The sequence below is a fragment of the Sturnus vulgaris genome, unplaced genomic scaffold (assembly GCF_052056855.1).
Source record: "Sturnus vulgaris isolate bStuVul1 unplaced genomic scaffold, bStuVul1.hap1 Scaffold_84, whole genome shotgun sequence".
In the NCBI taxonomy this organism is placed as follows: Eukaryota; Metazoa; Chordata; class Aves; order Passeriformes; family Sturnidae; genus Sturnus; species Sturnus vulgaris.
In genome coordinates, this window is record NW_028276728.1 from 734347 (window position 1) to 759643 (window position 25297).

The 25297-nt window shown below is 52.4% G+C and overlaps 2 protein-coding genes across 2 annotated transcripts; both read left to right on the forward strand.

Moving 5' to 3' along the window:
• LOC148217419 (olfactory receptor 14A16-like) lies at nt 1-8921 on the forward strand. The gene is made up of 2 exons (XM_088158616.1): nt 1-98; nt 8057-8921. The coding sequence occupies exons 1-2, from the start codon at nt 1-3 to the stop codon at nt 8853-8855; spliced, it is 897 nt and encodes a 298-aa protein (XP_088014742.1). The 3' UTR covers nt 8856-8921.
• Nucleotides 8922-11808: 2887 nt separating this feature from the next.
• On the forward strand, nt 11809-25003 carry LOC148217420 (serine/threonine-protein kinase pim-1-like). Its single transcript, XM_088158617.1, is given in 6 exon segments — nt 11809-11813; nt 23083-23229; nt 23231-23294; nt 23401-23451; nt 23646-24012; nt 24918-25003. Coding segments are annotated over 6 exon segments (720 nt in total).
• The last annotated feature ends 294 nt before the right edge of the window (nt 25004-25297 follow it).

Genomic DNA, 25297 nt, shown 5'->3' on the forward strand with positions numbered 1-25297 from the left:
ATGGCGTCGAGTCTAGACACCGCCCATGATGCCACGATCTCTGGAGCTGATTGGCTGCGGGCAATGATGGGCGGGAGCCTCGACAAATGGGAGGTGGCGTAGGCAGGAACTGACCATTCAAGCCTTCCCAGTACAGCCCAGTTCATCCCCAGTACAGCCCAGTAGAATCCCAGTGCACCACCAGGCCCTTCCTGTACAGCCCAGTTCATCCCTAACACAGCCCAGTCCATTCCCACTGCCCCTCGAGGCCCTACCAGTACTCTCCAGTCTCTCCCAGTACACCTTAGTTCATGCCCAGTCCCTTCCAGTTCCCCCCAGTGTCATCCACAGTATGTGCCAGTGTCTGCCAGACTTCCCCACAGTGTTCCCAGTGTCCCTAGTTTGTCCAAGTATTACTCACATTATCCCCAGTTTGCCCCAGTATGGCCCAGTATCACTCCCAGTACATCCTGGAATGTCCTCAGTGTGTCTCTGTGTAGCCCCAACATCCACCCTCACAGCTGGCCCAGGGCAGCTCTGCAGTGGTTTTGGTGGAACCTTGGGCTGGCACACACCTGAGGAGTGTGTCTGTTTGCAGTGGGGAACATTAGGAGTTTTAGATTGCTTTAAAAAAAAACCAAAAATACAAAACTCCTCTTTGCCAGACCTTCTGAGGAGAGACCCTGGATCAATATCAATCACAGAATGCTGCAATCACCTCTGCTCTAAAGAGAACAGTAATAAAATACGCCCTTGAAAATAGGAATGGATATTTTTAAGAAGCTCTTTCAAATATTTCTCCATATCTGGTGCTGAAAACCTTCCTAATGAACTGCACTGGACCAGAGGGAAATCATTGCAGAACCATTGTTTGTCAGGACTTGCTTGATCCCAGTGAGCCCCGTGGTGCATTTGGTGCTGCCAAGGAGCTCCAAATAATATTTTGGAAATATTGGCTCTCTCTGCAGTGCTGCCCTTGCCAGGAGCCCAGCCCAGCTCAGCAGCACAGACACAGCACAAGGACTTTAATGACCCTCTCGGGGTTGGGGCTGAGGCCCTGAACATCAGTCCCTGAGAGGGAGCTGAAGAAAACTCTCAAGAATTCCAAGTCAGATTCAAACTCCAAAGTTTCTCTTACTTTTAGTGAGTCACACTGATAAACATGAAGGAGAAAGTCTCCCAAGGGTTGAATTAGAGCAGAAAATTGATGACAATGATGTCAGGTAGGCAAAAATAGGGAAAAGCAGGAAAAGAAACCTCTCAAGAATTCAAAGTCAGATTCAGAGTCCAAAGTTTCCTGAAGTTCTAAAGGGTCCCCCTGAGGGACATGACTGAGAAAGTGTCCCCAGGTGTGGGTTTATTGTATTTACAATATATTTTTAAAATGTGGGTTTGTTTTTTTTATGACATGTTTTTAAAGTGTGGGCTTATTATTTTTATGTTACAATTTTTTGGTGGGGATTTTTTCTTTTCTGAATGAAACAGAGAGACAGGACTTCTAAGTTGCTTTAGAATGTGTGATTTATTTTTTTAATTTTCTATCCAGGCAGAAAGGGTAAGTTTGTCTTAGGGATGTTCACAGCATGGCTTAGAAGTCAGAAGACTTATGGCTACAAGGTCTTTTCAGGATTTATTAACCAATAAAACACTGTTAACAGAGATATTTAGGTTTCTAATTCAATACTAAGATATTTCGCCTTACTGACCCATAATACAGAGTGAACTTTCTTAGCCAATTATATCCTGACAGACAAACTTACATTGCTGCACTCTAAAACTTCTTGTTCCCTTTGTAAGTACCTTTATTTCTTCTAGATCTTAAATTCCAAAGCTAAAGCTATCTCTCCTTAACTGTGTTTAATTCTAAGCTTTGGCTTACAGACCCTTGCATTTTGAATTCTAGCACAGCCATGAATTGAGTTTGCTCTGGGTGTTGCCTGCAGCCTCCATCAGCTCCAGCTGGGCTTTGCCTTTCCTGAACACATGAACACACGCTCAGGGCAGATTTCTGAATTCCTCCTCTGTAGCTTGTCCTCACTTCCACCTCCTGGTCGTTGTGCTGTGGCTCATGCCTGTCATTTGTCCCTGAGGCAGCACAGCCCCCCTGGCCAGCACAGGCCCCACATCCCCTCATCAGACACGGTACAGCACAGGGAGTGTTTTGGGTGGGCAAATGTTCCCCACCACAGTGACCACTCCACACCTCAGTGTCCAGTCCCAGCACCCACATCCTGTGCCAGGGGTCACAGAGAGCCCTGCTCTGGGCTCTGCCAAGGGCTGGGTGAGGAGGGAGCCCGGGCAGGGCTGATGCTGCCCCTAGAGCAGTGCTGAAATGGGCAGGAGGAAGGAGATAAGCACAGAACAAATAGACCAAGACACTGGGGTGAGAGCCCAGGTCTGGAAGTGGCTGATGGAAGAGGCTGGAGGGATGCTCAAAGCCCTGGGGCACCTTCTCACACTGGCCATGCCACCAAGGCCACAGACCAAGCTCCTCAGTGCTGCACCTGCCTGTCTGAGATCCCTGCCAGGGGACTGGCACAGCAGCACACACCTGCTGGAACGTCCTGGCCCTGCAGAGTCACACAGCTCAGCTGACACGAGTGGGTTTTATCTCCTGAGCTCTCGCCTTAATTCCATGGGGCTTCAGACTTCCACAATGCTCTCCTTGCTTCTGAAGTGTCACAATGGTCCCTTGCTGCCATGAGGCCCTGCAGGGTCACAATGGCCCTTTGGTTCCCCACAGTGTCACAATGGTCTCCATGATTCCGTGGGGCCTTGCAATGCCACAATGGTCTCCATGGATCCACGGTGCCCTGCAGGATCACAAGGGCCCTTGGGCTGCACCAGGCCCTGGAATGCAACAATGGCCTCTTGGTTCCACACAGCCCTGCTGCTTCACACTGGGCCCTTGGCACCATGCGGCCCAGCAGGGCCACAGTGATGTCCTTGGTTCCATGAGATCCCACAGTGTCAAAATGGTGCCTTGCTTCCATACAGCCCAGCAGTGCCACAATAATGTCCGTGGTTCCACAGGGTCACCACAGTGTCACAATAATCTCTTGGATCCCTGCTGTCCCCACAGTGTCACAATGGCTCTTTCATTTCAGAACGCCCCACAGTGTCACAATGGTCTCCATGGTTCTCCATGGGGCCCCACAGTTTCACCATGGTCTCCACAGGAAGGAATCCATGAATCCCCCGTGTTTCATGGCCTCAGGAACTGCAGCCACCAGAGGCAAAGGCCAGACAGATATGACTGTCCTGGCAGTTTCTGTCTGGGAGAAACCCTTGCAGATAGGAATTCTGGAGGAAAAGCACCAATTTTCACCATGGGTACCTGTACAGGAGGGATGGTTCTTTTCCATAGGAAGGAAAGCATGGAGCCCCACTGTTTGAAGAGCAGTGAGACCCAGCCCTAACGAAGCCAAGGGCAGCCAGAATGTTGGAAATGGCAACTTTTGTTTGGGAGCAATCACAGATATTGAGAATTTTGGAGGGGGAAATCTCATTTTGGCAAGGGGTGCCTGGATGAGAAGGACAGTTCTTTTCCATGTGAAGGAAAGCCCAGGGTTTCAGGGGCACATTAGAAGAGACCCTCAAGATGCCAAGGGCAGTTGGACCAGTCAGGCCAATCCAAGCAGACCTGCTACCTGTTCCCTTGGATCCATGTGGTCCTGCAGTGTCACCATGGTTGTGTCATATTGGATCCTTGGTTCCATGAGGCCCAGCTGTGTCACACTGGCCTCTTGTTTCACTGGGGCTCCACAATGTCACAATGGTCCCTTGTTTCCATAATCACTTGCAATGTCACAGGGGTCTCCTTGGTGCCACAGTATCCCAATGGACCCTTGGTTCCGTGGGGACTCACAATGTCAGAAGGGTCTCCTTGGTTCCATGAGGCCACAAAGTGTCAGAGTGGCCCCTTGGTTCAATGAGGCCTGTGATGCCTTAAGATTTTAGCCTTTCTATTTTTCAAATCTTATACTCAATAGTGCATAACTCTAAACTCCATACAAAATGTTAGTGAACTGTCTTCACATTTTGGTCAGACAAAACAATTCCTCTAGGCCTGAAACTTAAGGACACCCTACAGCCTCAGGCTCTGAAAAATATCAACAAAAGTGAGTTCAGGGCTGAGAAAACTGAGGGAATATGGCTTCATTGCCTGAAGCTGTAATTGGAGGATTTACCTCTGATACCAAATGAACCAAACTTAAATCTGTCTGAAAAATTCATCACCACTGTCCATCTTGGGTGTAGCCTCTGGGAGGTTTTTGACTGCCCAAGGTGAATCTATTGAAGGCCTTTAATAAATACTCACTTTATTCTCTTAACCTTGTCTAGCCTCTGTTCTAGGTAGCCACTCCAAGGCATCCCCTGTAGTGTCACAATAGTCTCCATGATTCCATAGGGCCCTGCAGTGTCACAACAGACCATTGATTCCATGAGACCCCACAGTGTCACTAGGGTCCCCTTGTTTCCAAAATGCCCCAATAGCCCTTGACTTTCAGAAAGCCTCAAACCTTTGTAAAAATGGTCTCCTTTGTACCATGATATCCTGGACTGCAACAAAAATCTCCTTGGTTCCACAGTGTCAGAATGGTCCCTTCTTCCCATGGAGCCCCACACTGTCACTGTGGTCCCCGTGATTCCATGAGGCCTTGCTGTGCTACAATGGCCCCAATGGCTACAATGGTCTCCAGTGGGGCTCTCTACAACCACTGAACAGAGGTTGTAGTCAGGTGGGGGTCAGTCTCTTCTCCCAGGCAACCAGTGACATAGTGAGAGGACACAGTCTGAAGATGAGCCAGGGGTAGTTTAGGTTTGACATCAGGAGAAAAATTCTTCACTCAGAGAGTGATTTGGCACTGGAATCTTCTGCCCAGGGAGGTGCTGGAGTCACTGTCTCTGGTGGCATTTAAAAACAGACGGCACGTGGCACACAGAGCCATGGTTTAGTTGATGAGATGATGTTAGGTTGGATATGATTTCAAAAGTCTTCATTTCCTCTTCATTTCCACTTCATTGCCTCTGTGATTCGATTTCATAATAGTCTCCATTGTTCCATGAGGCCCTGCAATGTCACAATGGACCTTTGGTTCCATGAGTCCCCACAGTGTAACAATGGTTCCTCAGTGTCACAATGGTCTCCTTGGATCCACAGTGTCACAATGGCCCCTTGGTCACAATGAACTTCTGGTTCCATGAGCTTTCATACTCTCAGCAATAATTCTGCAGTGTCACCATGGACCCTTTGTTCCATGAGGTTCTGTGCTATAACATGGTCACCTTGGTTCTGTGAGGCCCTGCAGTGTCACATTGGACTCCTTGTCTCTGTGAGGCCCACCTGTCACCAAACCTCCCAAATATCAGAATAAGACTCCTTAACACTAATTTGATGATAAAAAGGACATCATTTTTTTCAGGTCTGAGGTCCAATGTGGGATAACTCCTAACATTACATGGACACATTATTCTATAAGTGTGTTCATATATTCAGTCATTACACATCTATTACAATTTACCCATTCCTATAAAACCCACCCCAAGCTCCCAATTCAATCCTTTTTTCTTCTGTCACTGCCCCCATGAGCCAGATGTCTTCTTCTTCTCTTCTGGCAGTCCCTGCAGGGAAAGCAGCCCCTGTATGCCTTGTTCCTCTGGTGAAAGTTCACAGGGACAGTAAAACTTGAATTACCCCTTTTGGCATCAAGGCCAAGGCTCTGTGTGTGCAGGCAGAGGCAGGCAGGAGGCAGAGCTGTCAGCAAAGGAAGGGGCCAGCGAGGTGGGGCAGCCGGGGGATGACGACAGCCTGCAGGGACAGAGGCGCAGGGCATGGACACCGTAGGACAGCCTGGGCTGCAGAGGGCACAGGGATGGGCAGCAGCTGAAAGGCCCTGACACAGCCAACTCCTGCAGCACTTGGGCCATGCAGGCTGGCCCTGGGCCTGAGGCCAGCAGGGGACAAGTGAGCCTTGCTGTGCTGGGGCCTCATTGCCTCCTTGTCCCTGCTCAGCAGCCTGGCAGGGGCTGCCCCATGGTGCTGCCCTTGGCATTGCACATGGCCAGAGCCCGGTGGGCCGGGAAGAGCCCTGAGCAATGAGGGAGGGACAGGATCTGCCTTGCCAGGGGCTGGGGCTCAGCCCTTGGCCCTTTGCATTCCTGAAACACATCCAGGTTTTCTCAGCATCAGAGACATCTTTCCCTTCTTTGTCCCCACCTGTCATCACTGCCACACATGTTCTGGTCTAACTGGAACCTGGGGACACTTTCTGAGTTGTGTCCCTCACTGAGACCCATTAAAACTTCAAGAAACTTTGGAATTTGAATCTGACTTGGAGTTCTTGAGAAGTTTTCCTTCATCTCTCTCTCAGGGACTGATGTCCAGGGACTCAGCACCAAAGCCCTGAGAGGGTCATTAAAGTCCATGTGTGTTTGTGCTGAGCTGGGCTGGGCTCTTGGCACAGAGGCAGCTCCTGGCAACCAAGAAGAGCTTCAAAAAGACATTTCTGCTGAGGAGCAGCTCCTCTCCCAGCCCAGCAGGGCTGAGGGCACTGCCTGCAGGCACTGAGGGGACAGGAGCCAGGCACAGACAGGCCAAAGGCAATCAGGACTGGGAAGACATTGAGCTGAGACTGCACTTAGGGAAACATCTTCACAGCCCTCGACATGGTGAGTGTGTGGGTGCAGGGCAATGTCCCCTGTGCTCCTGGAGGGATCTCCTGGAGCCAGCACAGCCCACAGCCTGGGGGATGTGTCAGGAGGACTCTCCCAGTTTCTATGAGACAGAGGAGGAAGAGGAAGATGAGGATGTGCTGCAGAGCGGGGCTGCCCTGGGCACCGTCAGAGGGACAGGGCAGGACGGCTCCTGCTGCCAGGGACGGCTGCAGGGGCTGAAGCTGGGGCTGCAGCCAGGGCTGCCCAGGGCTGTCCTGCACAGCAGCTCCTGCAGCCCTCAGGGCTCTTGGCCAGCCCAGCCCATGTGTCACCTGCCAGGGACAGCTCTCAGCCTGCCTGGCAGCTCCCCATGGACTGTGGGGAGAAGTTGGAGGTGCAAGGAGCCACCCCCATCAGGGCAGATTCCTCCTGCTGTGGAGATGGTGCTGCATGGCCAGGGCTGCTCTCAGCTTTCTCCTCAAGGCAAGGCAAAGGGGCTGTCAGCTGTGTCTGTGTCACTGACACTCCTGCACTGTCCCACTGGCCATCAGCACATCTGCCTCTCATCTCCCTCACAAAGTGCCTCCTCACCCTCCTGTGCCTACAGACAGCAGCAGCAGCACCTTGGCTTGCAGCATCTCAGTTTGTGTGAGATGCCCTTAAGGCCCTGCTGGCAGGGAGATGGCCCTGGGCAGTGCCCTGTGCTGGCAGGGGTGTGCAGGGCAGAGCTGAGCCCCCAGGGCTGGGCTGGGATCTGGGAGCACTGGCAGGGACAAGGCTTGGATAGAGAGAAAGAGCTCCCAGTAGGCACAACTGCAGGCAGCACAGAGCCAGAGCAAACCCTTGGTGTGTCTCCCTGTCCAATTGCATAGGGAAAGGGAGAAGGGTATAGAGAAGCTTTCTTTGAAACTGGTGCCTTAAGAAAGTCCACTATATTTTTCAAGCATGTTTTGGTTCAGCCATCCTGAAATAGAGGGAGGTGTAATGAAAAAGGCACCTGTGTGTGACCAGCAGGTCTGACAGCACTGGGGCACACGCAGCCCTACTTTCCCTCTGGGCTCCCCAAGTGTTCAGGGTGAGAGCAATGCTGCAAGCAGATTTCTCCCCCTTTGAAGAAATCAAAACCCCAAGCTCATAGATAAAAAAAAGGTGACTGAAATTTAGGCAAAGAAAGAGAAATTCCTTTAAGTAAATGTGTAATAAAATAGCATAGGATTGACTCAAGGAAACCTATCCAGGATTGTTAATGTCTTCTTTGAACAGTCCCCGATGGTGAGAATGAAAAAATGACCAACAGCAGCTCCATCAGCCACTTCCTCCTGCTGCCATTGGCAGACACGCGGCAGCTGCAGCTCCTGCACTTCTGCCTCTTCCTGGCCATCTCCCTGGCTGCCCTCCTGGCCAACGGCCTCATCATCAGCGCCGTAGCCTGCGGCCACCACCTGCACACCCCCATGTTCTTCTTCCTGCTCAACCTGGCCCTCACTGACCTGGGCTCCATCTGCAACACTGTCCCCAAAGCCATGCACAATTCCCTCTGGGACGCCAGAATCATCACCTTTGCAGAATGTGCTGCTCAGGTGTTTTTCTTTATGTTCTTCATGTCAGCAGAGGTTTCCCTCCTGACCATCATGAGCTACGACCGCTACGTGTCCATCTGCAAACCCCTGCACTACGGGACCCTCCTGGGCAGCAGAGCTTGTGCCCACATGGCAGCAGCTGCCTGGGCCAGTGGCTTTCTCACTGCTCTGCTGCACACGGCCAATACATTTTCCCTGCCCCTGTGCCATGGCAATGCCCTGGGCCAGTTCTTCTGTGAAATCCCACACATCCTCAAGCTCTCCTGCTCTAAATCCTGTCTCAGGGAACTTGGGCTCCTTGCTGTTAGTGTCTGTTTTGTATTTGGCTGTTTTGTGTTCATGGTTTTCTCCTATGTGCAGATCTTCACGGCTGTGCTGAGGATCCCCTCTGAGCAGGGACAGCACAAAGCCTTTTCCACCTGCCTCCCTCACCTGGCTGTGGTCTCCCTGTTCCTCAGCACTGGCTTTTTTACCTACCTGAAGCCCCGCTCCATGTCTTCCCCATCCCTGGATCTGGCCCTGTCAGTTCTGTACTCAGTGGTGCCTCCAGCCCTGAACCCCCTCATCTACAGCCTGAGGAACCAGGAGCTCAAGGCTGCAGTGTGGACACTGATCACTGGACGATTTCAGAAAAAGTAAACTGCTGGCCAATTGCTGCAAATCATTTGTAATATAAGAAATCCTAGATTTTAACTGTTGGTTTGGATGTTGGTTTTGGTTTGGATGTTGGTTTGTTCTTTTATTTCCTTTGTTTTCCTTTTTTAACATTGCCCACTAAGTAATGTAATTTTTTGTGTTTTTCTTTTTTTGTTTCTGTTCACCTTTTCTATGACACACAGACTGTGTCAATGAGGAGCTGTGCTCTCAATAGCTTCAAAGGAAATAAAGGATCTCACCACAGAGTTTTTACCAGAAATTCCCCTTTTGTTCCCTTCTCTGGACCTGCAGCAGCAATGTCTGTGTGTTGTTGCTGGGGCAGATCAGTGCTGGCACAGCAGCTGTGCCAGCAGCAGCAGCACTTGGTGTTGCCAGTGCTGCTCCCGTGCCACTGCCCCGCTGCCCTCCTGGCCCTCGTGTTGCTGCAGGGCCTGAGTGCTCTGGGGGCCGGGCACAGCCCTGGGGGTGGCAGTGCCGGGGCTGCAGCAGGGACAGGCCATGGGCACTGCTGGGGCAGCACTGACACCTCAGGGCAGGGCCTGGGGGCTCCAGGCTCCTTGGCCAGGCTCTCTCCACAACACTTGGCCAGCCCAATGCTGAGCAGAGAAAAGCCCCGGGAGCAGCCCCAGGCTGGCCATGGGCAGGCTGGGGGCAAACAGCATGGCTGGTGCTCTGCAAGCTCCCTGCAAGGGGGACACCCTGGCAAGGAGCAGCAGAGCAGGGGCTGATCCATCCCCACTGTGCTGGACACCCCAGGGCAGCGTCCCAGAGCGTCCTCATGCACCTGCCAACAACATCCCCCCTCTGCAGCCCTGACCTCTCCCCCAGCTCACACAGGAGCCCCATCCTTGCAGGCACACACACGGCAGCACTGGCTCAGGAGCCCCTGTTTGCATTGCACACAGCAGGGTCAGCACCCCCATGGTGCTGCTGTGGGGACATGGAGCTGAGTGAGCACAAATGCCATCAGCCCCTGGGGCCAGCAAGGGCTGGGGGACGGCAGGGAAACCACTCAGGTTTGTTGTGGCCTCTGAAGTCAGCCAGAAAGTTTGTTCCCATGAGCTGTGAGTTTCCTGTCCCACTGCAGACGTTGTTGCTCAGAGACAGGGCTGCCTGGCAGCCACCCCCAAACTGCCCTGAGCATTTGCTTTGCTTCACCTTTCCTTTCTTTCCTCTTTCCTGATCCACATTTTTCCTCTTCTCCATCCCTGTCCTCTCTCCCACAAACAACCCATTCCTGCTTGCCCTTTCCTCTCTGGCCCCACTCCCCATTTCAGTTCCTGAGCTGGCACCATGGGAACGTCCCTTGGGGAGCAGGATCATCCTCCAAGTGCTGCAGGAATTGTCTGCAGGGTCCTGCAGTGCCTCGTGCTGCTCCCTTGCCAGAGGCACCACAGGCCAGGGGGGCACATCTGGGCTGCTGTGTCTGGGTGTGGGGCTCCCTGTTGTGGGTAATGAGGAGGGGCTGGAGAGGCTCTGCAGGACTGACAGGATGGGTTTTGGGGCTGTGTGGAGAAGCTGAGGGACCTGGGCTGCTGGACCTGCTGAAGAGGAGGCCCAGGGTTCATCCTGCAACTGCTCCAAGGGTGGTTTCAGGGAATCACAGAATCAGCCAGGCTGGAAAAGACCTTGGAGATCATCAAGTCCAACCTGTGCCCTGACACCACCTTGTCTCCCTGAGCCTCCTCTTCTCCAGGATAAACATCCCCAGCTCCCCCAGCTGCTCCTCACAGGACTTGTGTTCCAGACCCCTCACCAGCCTTGTTGCCCTTCTCTGGACTCACTCCAGACCCTCCATGTCCTTCCTAATTTGGGGGTCCAGAACTGGACACAGCACTCGAGGTGCTGCCAAACCAGTGCTGAGCACAGGGGAAGAATCACTGCCCTGCTCCTGCTGGCCACACCATTCCTGATCCAGGCCAGCTGCCATTGGCCTTCTTGGCCACCTGGGCACACTGCTGGCTCATGTCCAGCCTGCTGTCCATCAGTGCCCCCAGGTCCCTTTCTGCCTGGCTGCTGTCCAGCCACTCTGTGCCCAGCCTGGAGCACTGCAGGGGTTGTTGTGGCCAAACTGCAGGATCCAGCACTTGGTCTTGTTAAACCTCACCTTGTTGGATTTGAGCCCTGGATCCAGCCTGTCCAGGCCCCTCTGCAGAGCCCTCCTACCCTCCAGCACATCCACACTCACACCCAGCTTGGTGCCATCTGCACATTTCCTGAAGCTGCACTCCATGCCCTCATCCAGATCATCAATGCAGATATTGAAATCCACGCTGGCTGGCTCTGATCCCTCAGCCATCCTGGAGGTGCCCTGTGATGGCACTCAAGGTGATCTGTTCCATCACCTCACCAGGCACCCAGGTCAGGCTGACAGGCCTGCAGTTCCCCACATCCTCCTTCCAGCCCTTCTTGGGGATGGGCTCACATTGGCACCTCCAGTCCTCTGGCACCTCCCTGCTGAGCCAGCACTGATGAGAAATGATGGAGAGCACCTTGGGGAGCTCACTTGTCCTGAGGACAACCTGTCTTATTGTTGAAAACTGAGGCAAAAAGGGGTTAAGTACCTCAGCCTTTTCCCCATCCTTGGTTACCACATCCCCCCCAATACACAGGGGAGGTTCTCCTTGTCCCTCCTATTGCCATTAATGTATTTATAAAGTCAATTTTTTGATCCTTCACAGAATTGGCCAGGTTATGTCCTGTTTTGGGGTGACTTTATCGTGCTTGTATCTTCAAATCGTCTGTTTTGTTGGTGTTGAACATTGAGTTCTGCAGCTTTAAGACCAGTTCCAGGAGTAAAGGGGAGAGAGAAGAGGTGCAAAGTTACTGATCAAAGTCTGCACTCGCTCCTCCGTGTGCTTCACCCAGCCTGTGCTGTCTGCAGTGGACAGTGGAAGAGAGCTCTCCTTTGCTTTTTGTTGGTGTTTCTGGCTGGATGAAGTAGGGAAGTTCCCTGGTCTGTAATTTTTTTTTCTTTTTCTTGGCATTGTTCGAACCTGCTCTGGACTGAACACCCAGGGGAGCACTGGGAGCTCACACCTGTGGCTCACCAGGCCTGGCCTGGGCCGTGGCATTTCCAGCGCTGGAGAGACTGAGAACAGACTGAGTGAGCCAGGCTGCAACCCACACAAGGGACCCTTCTGAATTCGCCATCTCTTCAGAGCACCAAAGTTTTGCTGTTTGTTATTGGTCATTTTTGTGCTAAAAAGTGCTTTGCCTATTAAATAAACAGGTTTTTTTTCCACTTCTCTGTGAGAAAATATTTTTCCCCGAACCAGTTAAGAAAAAGACTATTTAAAACTGTTTTCTAAAAAAACTCATTCCAAAGTTTCCTCCTAAATGTACCCTAAATCAAAACAAGTCCTAATGGAGCTTTCACCTCTCTAATTTTCTTTTTGCATGAATGAGTGACATCCTTAAACATTTCCTGAGTGTCCTGTCCCTCTATGCAAAGGTGATGCACCCTCTTTCCTCCCTGAGTTTCTGGAAAAGCTCCATGCCCAGCCAGGCCAGTCATTTTCCTCGCTAGCTCATTTTTGGCACAGAGAGACAGGCTGTCCCTGCTCCTTCAAGATTTCTTTCCTCAAGTGTGTCCATCCTTCCTGGAATCCTTTGTTTATAAGGATGTTTTCCCCTCAAAAAATTCAATACCTGATTGGGGACTCTCCAAATCTGCATCCTCAATAGGCCAAAGTCTGCTCTCTGTAATCCCAGTGTAGAAGTTTTGTTGGTGCTCCTCTGTCTTTCACAGAATATTGAAAATTCTAATACTTCATGGTCACTGTAGCCCAGGCAGGCTCTGATCACCACATCTCCCACCAGCCTTTCTCTGTTTGTGAACAGCAGGAGACAGAGCTTGCCTTGGGAGGGGGAGTGTTACCAAAAATTCAGTAACATAAAAAACTCCTGAACACCACTGTAGCATTAAGAAGCAGCATTCTTTATTTGGCTGGATGCTCAGAGGGCCAGCTCCTCCCAAAGCCGTGCATGCTGAGTACAGGAAAGTTTCTGTTTATATTTTGTATTTTTCATACATATTCATTGACTGTCTTGGACTAAACACATACATGATAATCATTTCCCCAAAATCATTAACGTATTTCCCCTCCCCTTTACCCATGGATTCTTCTGTCCTGGGGGTCTCTCGGGTGGTCCCTGGTGGTCGTGGACCCCAATGTTCCAGTTCAGCCTGGCTGAGCTGGCAGGACACTGAGGCTGGGGAACTTCCAGTTCTGCTTCTTCCACAACGAGCATTGTGCAGTTCCCAGAGGCCAGGGGTTTTGGAGAACAAGCATTGTGTTAGCTCAGCTGGGGTGGGCAATTTATCATCTGGGAACATGAGGTCACAGAGTGGGCTGTGACATCACAGAGTGGGCTATGAAATCACAGAGTGAGGTATGTGAGGCCACTAAACAGGCTGTCCCTGTGACATCATAGAGCTGACTGTGACATCACAGGGCAGAGGTCTGACATCACAGAGCAGGCTGTGACATCACAGGAGGGGCTGTGTGACATCCCAGCAGGGCTGTGTGAGGTCACTGCGTTGGTCACTCTGCCCCAGCCCCCCCTCACAGTTTCCCCAGACAAGTCCAATGCTGTTCATGCCCAGCAGGGTCCCCTGTCCCCCGGGATCCCCCTGCTCCACCTGGAGCCACAGCCTCCCCCAAGGATGTTCCACAAATCAACCCCAGAGCCTGACACGGGGACAAGGGGCCAGGGCTGTGTGACCAGGACATCAAGGCCGTGGATTATCCAGGTCACTGGGGCCTGGTTTGGGTTGCCCAGGGCAGGAAAGATGTCTGGCAGCTGGAGCAGGGTGAGGGAAGGGCCTCCAAGGTGGGGCTGGAGCCCTTTGGCTGTGAGGAGAGGCTGAGGGAGCTGGGCTTGTCCAGCCCGGAGCAGGGAAGGCTGAGGGGCTCCTCATGCCAGCAAGGACAGGAGGAGTTAAAATGAGTCAGGCTGCTTTCAGCATTTCCTCAACACCAAAAGCAGCATGAACTCCCTTTCCCCAGCCATCACTGAAAGCTTTGCAAATAGAACATTCTCCAAGCTGTTTTAACTGCACTCCAGCCAGAGCAGGCTGGTACAACACCTTGATTGTATTTATATCTATTATAGCAACATCTTTGCCTAAAATTGATTTTGTCCAGAAATCTCTTCTGGATGGTGGATGTGTCAGATGCTGCTGGGATGTCTCACATTGTTGAGGGAGGAGTTTCAAAGTTTATTAATTCTGTGATTTTACATTTTTATTTTAGCAATGAAGAGAATCTTTTGCTTTCCTTTTAAGTCTTACCAGTTGCTGACCCCAAAGGACACAAACTTGATGAGGCTGTGGGGATCAGGGGCAGGGCACAGCCAGGGATTTGGGGTGGTTGTGAGCCCAGGGCAGGTCCCAGCCCTTGGCCTTGCTGAACCTCATCCAATTGTCCTGGGCCCATGGCTCCAGCCTGTCCAGATCCCTCTGCAGAGCTTCCTGCCCTGCAGCACAGCCACACTCCCACCCAGCTTGGCCTCACCTGGACACTGACTGAGGGTGCCCTCCATGGCCTCGTCCACATCAGCAACAAAGAGATTTCACTGCCCTGGCCCCAACCCTGAGCCCTGGGCACACCCCTGGATGTGGCTCCATTGCCCATTTATCTCTGCTCATCCCTCCCAGTGCTCCTAATTTTTTTTCCAGTGCTCCCAGTAACCCCAATGGCCCCCTTAGTGGCTCCCAATGCTCCCAGTTTAACCAGTAACCATTCCTTATCCAACTTGATTGAGGGGTAGACCTGGCGTCCCTCAACCCCCAAATTATTTCAGTGGAGTAGATCTGTGTCCCTCAATCTCTATTGCCTTCAGTGGCAGTTGGTGCTAAAAATCCCAATTTTTGGCTCAGAATTCCCAGATTTGGGGCTGAAAACAGAGATTTTTAGACTTACTCAGAGGCACAGCTCCAGCACAGGCTATAGGTGTGGGATCAGGGATTTGGGATTGGCTTCCAGGAATTCATCCAGGACTTCCAGAGCATCACCACCACGATCCTGGAGCTGAAATTCCCGGAATCCAGCCCAAGATTCCCCCCAAATTTACCCCATTTTCCCTATTTTAGGACCAAATTTCCTCAAAATCATCATTGACTTTAATGAGCAGACTTGGTTTCCCTAAATTCTTATTGATTTTTAGTAGGGTAGACCTGGTGTCCCTACAGTGATGTCAATGGGTAGACCTGATGTCCAAATAATCCTTATTGGGAGATTGATCCTACAAGCGATGGGGCAACTGAGAGATGTTGTGAAAGATGGTTTGTTACTTGGTTGCACCAGTCCCATAGAAAAGTGAGACATTAAAGGTGTTAGCTCCAATGTCATAATATCAGAAATCACCTAATTATTAGTTACAATGCCATTTGTTAGTTGTTTAGCCAATCACATACTTCTATGAGGTTTGTTAACGTCTTTTTACATCAATCATTAATTGCTTTGCTCCCCATGGCTCTTCCACAATGCATCATTTTTCAACCAATCATATAACACTTCACAAACCCACATTAACACATCTTAAGCTTCTAACTTTATAATGAGTTCTATTGCTAAACTTTAAAATCATTTACTATCTTAACATACTGCTTTGCTTACATGATACATATTTCTGTTTGCTTAAAACATATTTCTACTCAAACTACAAACTTATATTCTTGTTTCCTATCTATTTTACTTTTAATGCTCTAATTCTCCAAGCTTTATCCAATGTACTAGGTCAAACACGGGATCCATCTCTATCTCTGAGCCTGTACACACAATGGGCTGAGAGCTCTCTGTGCCTGCATTTCTCACACCACCCGTCACCTCTGCCTCCAATTTCCTGCTCACACTGCAACCTGGGCACAATTTCTCTGTTGTGTCCCTCAGTGGGACCCATGAACGGGATCAGAAACTTTGGAGTTTGATTCTGACTGAATTCTTGAGAGGTTTCCTAGCAAGCCATGGCTCTGCCTTGATATCCCTCTGGTCTGGTGCAGTTCATTTGGAAGGTTTTCAACTCCAATTATGGAGAAATATGTCAAAGAGCTTCTTAGAAATATCCATTCCAATTTTCAAGGGCTTGTTTTATTAAAGTTCTCCTTAGAGCAGAGGCAATTCCAGTGTTTTGTGACTAATATTTGCAAGCAATGGATTTGTAAAGGATTCTCAAAGCCTGACTGAAAGCTCACACAGTCTTGTACATCTGGATGCAAACTCTGAGATAAGGTGTGCTGACTCAGAAAGGCCTTGGAACAAAAAAGACATTGCTGAGAGAGAGATTGAAATAGAAACAAGTTTCAAACTATGGTCTTGAAAAAAGACCAGAAATTTTGGAGAATTAGAACTGTGAAAGATGCACTGTGGCAACACCATGTAGGGTAAAATAATAGGTGATTGGTGTTAGAAGTATTAGCACCATTGTGTGGCAAAAGCTTAATAGGCTGACAAATATATATAAGGTATTGCAACCAGGAAATAACTTGGCTTCTCATAGAATGGCATGGAGTTTTACATCTCTTATGTTTCACCCTTCAATGAGACTGATAATGAAAGAAGATCTTTAAAAAAAACAAAAACACCTCTCAGTCTCCCTGTCTCTGTAGAGCTGGGATTTTCCAACAGTTTTGAGTCCCTGGATACCAATCCCTGAGAGGGAACTGAAGGAAAACTTCTCAAGAACTAAGTCATACTCAAACTCCAAAATTTCTTGAAGTTTTAATGGGTCCCATTGAGGGACACAAAAACTCAGAAAGTGTCCCCAGATTCCAGTTAGAGCAGAACACTGGAGGTACTGATGGCAGATGGGGAAAAACAAGGGAAAGATGTCTCTGATGCTGAGCAAACCTGGATGTGTTTCAGGAATCCAAAGAGCCAAGGGCAGAGCCCCAGTCCCTGGCAAGGCAGATCCTGTCCCTCCCTCATTGCTCAGGGCTCTTCCCGGCCCACTGGGCTCTGGCCATGTGCAATGCCAAGGGCAGCACCATGGGGCGGCCCCTGCCAGGCTGCTGAGCAGGGACAAGGAGGCAATGAGGCCCCAGCACAGCAAGGCTCACTTGTCCCCTGCTGGCCTCAGGCCCAGGGCCAGCCTGCATGGCCCAAGTGCTGCAGGAGTTGGCTGTGTCAGGGCCTTTCAGCTGCTGCCCATCCCTGTGCCCTCTGCAGCCCAGGCTGTCCTACGGTGTCCATGCCCTGCGCCTCTGTCCCTGCAGGCTGTCGTCATCCCCCGGCTGCCCCACCTCGCTGGCCCCTTCCTTTGCTGACAGCTCTGCCTCCTTCCTGCCTCTGCCTGGACACACAAAGCCTTGGCCTTTATACCAAAAGGTTTAATTCCATTTTTACTGTGACTGTGAACTTCTAGCTTGATAAAAATGTTTGCGGGGACTGCTTTCTCTGAAAGGATTTTTGGAAGACAATAAGACCACATCTGGCTCAAGGGTGCAGTGATAGATAAAACAAGGACCGAATCTAGCTGACAGCTCTGCCTCCTGCCTGCCTCTGCCTGCACACACAAAGCCTTGGGCTGCTCCAGACTCCTTCTGGGGGACATGTTGCACCACAGCCCTGCCCTGGGAGAGAAATTCCTTTCTCCTGGGGTTCCCTCTGGACCACCCCATCTGCTCTTGGCATTAATTCTTTCTTTCTCTGGCTGTTTTCCATTATGTCAAAAGGGTCCACCATCTCTGAAACCACCCTTCAATCTCTCCCAGGGCTCTCCTCCACTGTCCTTCATCTCCACTCCCTGAGCACAGAGCTTCTTTGTCCCTATACAGTGCTCATGTGCTGAGGCCATGGGCGCCTGGACAAGAAGGACGGTTCTTTTCCATAGGAATCAAACCAGAGAACTCCAGGGTTTTGAGGGCAGATGAGTAACACTCACCAGAGGCCAAGGCAAGTCAGACCTGTCTGTCCTTGAAGCTTTTGTCTGAAAGCAACTTTTGGATATTTGTGGAGTTTTGGAGGTGGAATTCCATTTCAGCTGTGGGTCCTTGGATTGGAATTACAGTTCTTCTTCATGGCAAGTGTTTCAAAGGCAGATGAGAGCTGGGCCTCAGGAAGCCAAAGGAACTTAGACATTTCTTGCAGCTTTTGTCTTGGAGCTATCCTTAGATATAAGGAGTTTTGGAGGCAGATTCCCAATTTAGGCCATGGACGCCTGGACATGAAAGATGTTTTTTCCGTGGGAACAAAAGCATGGCCTCTCACTGTTTTAAAGGCAGATGCAAGGTGGCTCCTAAGAGACCATGGCCAGCCAGAGTTGCCTGTCCTGGCAGGTTTCATATGGGAGCCATCCAAGAATATAATCAAATTTGGAGGAGGTATCCCAATTTTGGCCATTGGGCACCTGGAGGAGAAGGAAAGTTCTTTCCCACAGGAAGAAAAGCATGAAACTCAGAGGCTTCAGGGGCAAATGAGAAGCAACCCTCAACATGGCAAGGTCAACTGGAACAGTTAGGCCGTCCCCAGGAGACCAAGCCAGCCAGACCTGTTCCATGTTTTTGTATCCTTGGGGCCCTGCAGCATCACAATTCTCCCTTGGTTCCATAATCCCCAGAGTATCACAACAGATCTTTGTGTCCATGAGGCCCAACAGTATCACAATGGTCTCCTTGGCTCTGCAGTGGCACAAGTGGTCCCTTGCTTCCATGAGGCCTTGCAGTGTCAAAATGGTTTCCTTGGTGCCATGGGACTGCACAATGCTGGAATGTCCCCTTGGTTCCACAACACCTCGCTGTGTCACACTGGCCCCTTGCTTCTATGGAGACCCATAGTGTCACAATGGCCCCTTGCTTCCATGGAGACCCATAGTGTCAGAATGGTCTCCAGGATTCCATGAGGCCTCACAGTGTCACAATGGTCTCTTTTGATTCCACAATGTCAAAATGGCACCTTGGTTCCATGAAGCCCTGAAGTACAGAATGGTGCCTTGATTCCATTGGGCCTCTCTCTGTTACATGAATTCTTAGTTCCATGGAACCCTATACTGTCACAATGGCCCCTTGGTTCCATGGTGCCACACAGTGTCACAATGTCCCCTTGGTTCCATGGTGCCACACAGTGTCACAATGGTCTCCTTGGTTCTACAAGGCCCCAGAGTGTCACAATGGCCACTTGGTTCCGTGAGGCCCTGCCATGTCACAATGGTCTCATGGGTTCCACAAGGTCCTGCAGTTCACAAGGGCCCTTTGGTGTCACAATGTGTAACAATGGTATCCTTGTCACAGACTCAGAATGTCCCCATGGTCTCCTGGAGCCCCACAGTGTCACTACAATCCCCTTGATTCCATGAGGCCCTGACGTGCTACAATGACCCCTTGGTTATACAAGGCCTGGCAGTGTCACAATGGCCCCTTGGTTCCAGTGGGTCTTGAAGTGCCATAATGGTCTCCATGGTTCCCTGAGGCCCCACAATGTCACAATGGACTTTTCGTTCTATGACCTTTAGTAAACAATCTCCTTGCTTCCACAGTGTCACACTGGACCCTTTGTTCCATGAGGTGCCTGGCCTCCCATGGCCCCTCATGGTCCCTCACAGCCCCTCATGACCCCTCATGGCCCCTCACGGCCCCTCACGGCCCCTCATGGCTCCTCCCAAAGGAGAAGGGGTCGGGCCCTGCTTGTTCCCCTTTTATTTTGGTCCCTTCACAGCAATGAGTCAAGAAAGGCTGAAATGGAGCCTTTCCCCAGCGTTTCCCTCGGGGTTCATTGCAGGCTGAAGCTCTGTGCTGGCGCTGCCCCAGCACCAACATCCCTGCAGCCCCCAAGGCCTTTGCTGTCCCCCCGTGTCCATTCCCTGTCCCCGAGTCCCGCCCAGCTCTGGCAGCAGCAGCAGCCGCAGCGCAGTGGGCGCCGGCCCGGCCCAGCCGGGGCTCCCGGGCAGGAGCAGCAGCAGCGCCGGCCCCTTCCCACCTGCTCCTGCCTCGGCTTCCAAGGCCTTTGTCCAGGGCAATTCTGGAGTACAGCAACAATCACCCACACCCAGCCCTGATTCCTCAGGGCCCGCCTGTGCTGCCCTGACCCAGCCTGCAGAGAAAGAAAGGGTCGGGTCCCAGCGCTGCTTTCAGCCCTGTTTTACTCACCCTGAGCTGACAGCAGGAGGCTGTTGTTGCCTTTGCCTTGAGAAATGTAGATCATGCCTGCTCTTGCCCCTCTTCTGCTTGCCACTTGAATTTAATCCATAAAACGGAAAGTGCCTCTTTTAATTCATGCTATCCACAGTGCTTTCATGACAGTGAAGTCAGTATTTTTGTTCCAAGCATAAAGATCAGCAGAAACTGGAATACCTACCAGCCCCTGAGCACTCAGTCAAGGGGAATTAAAGCCACACAGGCCACGTTTGCAGTGCCCAAAAATAGCCCTGTTACTGGCGCTGTTGAACCGACAGAAGCCATCACAGAAATTGCCTCTGTGGTGTGGAATTAAATTAAAAAATCCACGAGGGGAACAGAAACCAGAAGTCTCCGACTAGCTCCATTGTGTCTTCCCAGCAGCAGGAAATGGAGATGCCCAGAGGTATTTCCAGCTGCTGCTGATGCCAGTGGGAGCCCAGGCTGCTGCCCAGCCCCAGCGGGATCCTGAGCCCAGCCCGGGCAGCTCCCGCAGTGTCGGGAGCTCAGCGCACGCGGGGCCAGGCCCAGAGCCCCGGGCACGGCCGCCCATTGCGGGGCAGCGGCGCAGGCGGAATGTCCTGAGCCCAAACCTCCTGCTCCTGCCACACAGCGCCCAGCCTTCTCCCCCTGCTCCTCCTCTCCCAGCACGGCACAAATTCCAGCTCCCAGGAGGCTTCCCCACACAGGCCTCAGGCTCCTGTTTCAGCCTGAGTGTCCCTGCAGAGGAACACGGCATCTTTCAGGCACTTCCACAAGCTCAGGCTTCTCATGGGGAATCTGGGATGCAAGTAGCCTTGCTATAAAGGACAAAAGCAGAGGGAACAAATTGGAAATTTTTAGGAAAAACAATTACTGTTCTTACAGACGAAGTTCATTCCCTGCATTTCTCCTTTTCAGGTTCTTTCAGTCATCTCCTCAGAGAGGTCCAGCTTGTTCTGGTGCTTCTCATGAACTGATGGTACTATTGATTTACACCAGTGCAAGAGATGTAAAATCAGCTAAACTGAACACAGAAACCAACTCCCTCTGTCAGCCCATTTTCATGTTCTAGATCACTGTCAAGAAGTCCATCGGGGTGTTGGAATGATTATCACACAACTCTCCCCTTCTGGCTGCAGGCTCTGGAGATTCTTTCCCTGCATTCAGTCAGGGTTGCATTCCCTAACAATTCCTGGTACCACCTCCTGTTTTCTTAGGTTAGAAGAGTAACAATGAAAACCTTACCCATGGCACAACTCCCCAGCCCACAAGGAAAAGAAAGGACAAGTTGTTAAGTTCTCTAAACATTTATCCTGCTTTGCTGCCAAAATCGTGCTGCACTCACAGTGTGGAAAGCCAAGAGAAGCTGCAGTTGGTGGAACATCTTGTGACAGGAGCTGCACCTCGTTCTCCAGGAAAGGTTCTTGGAAAGAGAAAACATCTCTGTGGAGAAGATTCTCGAGAAGAAGAAGAGCTTTCCAGAAGTGAAATGAAAATGGAAAGAAACAACCCAAGATGTTCACATATACTATTAATTCCTTTCCTTATATGCTTCCTTTTTCTGTGTTGCACTGGTTCTACATCACAGTCATTCCAAACTGATCTTATCTTGAACACCTAGGACTTAGCAAGTTTCATGCACTCTACAGTATCATTAGCTACACACAGTTTGCCTTTTCCCTCTTTGGCTTTGAAAGCAATGCTGGAGACACCAAAAACCTGCAAATGCAAGATTTTAGAGCATAGTGCTTTGGTCGGCTATGGGATCTAGAGACAGGGCATGTGCTCTCACAGTATTTCACCCTCAGCAGTGACAATACACAGCAGCAACAAAGGTGATTCCTAGGATATTGTGCAGGGCTCAAGGCTCTGTGTCTTGACTTAATATGGCAAAATTCACCTGTTTTGACAGGTTCAGGATCCAAACTAGTTTGCTTTTCTAGCTGTGTCGATGAACAGCCGGACAAATAAAGTAGCCAGCAGTTTATTTGTGGAGAGGGCCTTTGTTCCAGGTTGAAAGGGCTGGTTTGGCAGGGAGGAGGCAGGCAGCTGAAAGCTGAGCTGCTATATCAGACTGGCATCCTAACTGGGCAAAAATAGCAGTTTGATCCTTTTATTTTAATCCTCCTTTCGGCAGTCTCCAATTTTCACTCAGAACTGAACAAGAAAATAGGAACAGCCGCTGCCCACCCCGAGCGGCCGGAGAGCAGCGCTGCCCCGCAAGGGCTGCATGTCTCGCTCCTCATGTGCTGCTCTGCCCTCCCACGGGGCTGGCTCTGCCTGGCGCTGGCAGGCTCCTCCTTCGGCACTTTGCTCTGCTCCAGGGGAAAGTGCGGACAGCGCTTTGCTTGCTTGTGAGGAACAGACTGCAGCGCGGGGCGAGCGGGCGGGATAGCGCCCGGGGCATGCGAGCACGAGGGACAAGTTGCAAGATTGCCAGAAATAGAAGAGCGAATCTAGTGAGGAAGAAGCTACACAAGGCGGTGTTTTTGGCGTGAGTGTGAGAGGAAGAAGCGGAGAGGCCCGTGCTGCCCCTAGGGGAGCGGGGCTCGGCTGTGGGGCACGAGGGGCAGAACTGGGAAAGGACACACGGGGAACGAACACACGGGGAAGAAACACATGGGGAATGGACACACGGATACGTGGATAAACGCTCCTGGCTCTTTGGCAGCGGCAGAAGAGCAGCGATTCCAGAGACCCTCTGCGTCCCTTCTCTTGTTCCTCATCTCCCTTTCCCGCTGTCCCACATCCTCTCCCGCTTTTTGTTTCTGCTCTACCCCTGCCACCTCCCACCTCCCCGGCGTCCCTCTTCTTATTCCGGGCCGGGCCATGCTCCTGGCCCCAGGCGGGGCTGCCCCGGCCCCGTCCCCGTCCCGACCGTCCCGCCGCGGTCTCGCCTCCGCCCGGCTCTGCCCGTACTGGCGGTGCCGCTGCTGGGCGGGCATCAGTGCCTGGGGCTGGGGCGGCATCGCCTCCCTCTGGCTCCGCCTGGCCCGGCCCGGCCCCGGCCCCGGCTCCTCCCGGGGCCCGCGGAGGACACACAGGGCACTGCCGCTCCCGCCGCCTCCGCTGCGGCTGCCCCGGCCTGAGCTCCGCCGCTGTCCCGCTCCACAGAGCGAACGCCTGGGGCCTCCCGGCCCGGGCGGCTGAGGGGCGCTCGGGGGCCGTTCCTGGCCCCGGGCCGAGCGCTGACAGCCGCGTCTCGCCGGCAGGGAAGGCGCAGCAGAGCCTGAAGGAGCAGAACCGGCTGGGTTCGCTGCTGGGGCTTCGGCAGCGTCTGGGCGGCGACGCGGCTCTCGGACGGCGCCCGGGGAGCGGCGGGGCCGGCGGGGGCACAGGAGGAGGAGGAGGAGGAGGAGGGCGCAGGAGGAGGAGGATGGGGCTCGGCAGGGTGGGCGGGGAGCTCAGCCCGCTGCTGCCCTTGGCTTGCAGGTGGCCATCAAAAGGGTGCCACGGAATCGCGTCCAGCACTGGGGCGAGCTGGTGAGTGAGCGAGGCCAGCGGGAGAAGCCGGGACGTGCTGGGTGGGGATGAGCCGAGCCCCGGCAGGGCTGAAGCCGCCAGGACGCCTCGAGAGAGAGCGGGCGTGGTGCCAGCAGAGCATCCCAGGCTGGGTGAGGGTTCCAGAGCTCTGGCACAGCATCAGCCCCGCTGACGGCATCGTGGTCCTCCAGCAGCCCGACGGCACCAGGGCACCTCTGGAGATCGTGCTGCTGGACAAGGTGTCCACTGAATTCTCTGGTGTCCTCCAGCTACTGGAGTGGCTTGAGCTCCCCAACAACATCGTGATGGTGCTGGAGCACCCGGAGCAGTGTCAGGACCTGCAGCATTTCATTCGGGCACGGGGGCTCCTGTCCGAGGAGGAGGCGCGGGAGCTGTTCCGGCAGGTGCTGGAGGCCGTGTGGCACTGCACCAGCTGCGGGGTCCTGCACAGGGACATCAAACCACAGAATGTCCTGGCTGACCTGACCACTGGGCAGGCAAAACTGATGGACTTTGGCTGTGGCACCTGCATGCAGGACACAGCCTACCCTCACTTTGCAGGTGAGCCCACGCAGGGCTGTGCTCCCAGTCCCAGCATCTCCTGGCCCAACATCTCAGGGCCCAGCCTGGGTGTGGCAGTGGGGATTCTCCCTTTTGCTGCCAGTCATGGCACTGAGCCTTCAATTGAGTTGTTGTGAGCAGGGCTGAGTGGGGGGCCGGCTTCCAGCCTTGCTGGCAGCCTTTGCCAGCCACTCTGCCCAGGACTGGGGCTGGGCAGCCATCCTGACAGAAACACCCATGGGGGGGGGAGTAGCAGAGAGGGGGGCCAGAACCTGCACACCAGCCGGTTTGCTGTGCAGGTGAGAAAGGGCTTGGACTGCTGAGCTCGCCTGGTTTGCTTTGGTTTCATAATTTTTTTGGGGCAATGCAGGCAGAGAGGATGAAGGCATGGTTTCTCCCCAGCACTGAGTGGGTTTTTCCTTGTCATGGTCAGGCCTTGCCAGGGTTTTCTGTGCCCTCTTCCAACACCAGTGGCTTCTTTTCCAACCCCAAGTTTGTACTCAAATCCCAGGTGCTGGCAAGAGGGCAGCAGGTCACACCAGGTGCCAGTGGGAAAGCCCCCACATGCCCAGGGATGCTGGGGCCAGGCTCTGGGAGCAGCAGCATCCCCCTGATGAACTCCATCTGTATTCCATAGGAACATTGTCCTACAGCCCCCCGGAATGGACCCACTTTGGCTGGTACTATGGCAAGCCAGCTACCAGTTTGCAGGGTGTACATCTCCAGAGGAATTCATGACACCCCCCAAAAAGTAAACTTGTTCAATAACTTTCAAAATGAAATCCATCTGGGATGACCCCAAATGACATTTTTCAGCTTGCTCAAGCTGTAGCCCAGCCCTTCTCTGAACAGCTCTCTTTCCCTCATCTGCCTTTGACTTCCCAACTGCCCCCTCTTTTCCCCAGGGAGTGCCCAGCCCATCACAGTCTCCATCACACTGGTGCCTTCCTTGATGCCCTTTACCACGAGGAAGACCAAGCCCCAGGCTTAGGAACTCATCCTGTCAGTGGCTGAAGAGCATCAATGTCTCAGAGGTCTGGTGGATTTTAGTGTCATTCAGAGCTGCTCTTCTGCCCTCAGCTCTCCTCACTGCTGAGTTCTCACTCCTTTTTCCTTGTCCTTCCAGCAGAATGAGCTCTGTGAATCCCCTTGAGCCTCTCCACTCTTCCCAGCCCACCCACCCAGCTCAGTTAGGCTTAAGCTGAAGCTTCTTTGTCTCTCTCCTCTGGCACACCAGTCCAGTCCCCTGTGCAGGAAACCCCAGAGCACAGCACACAACAGTGCA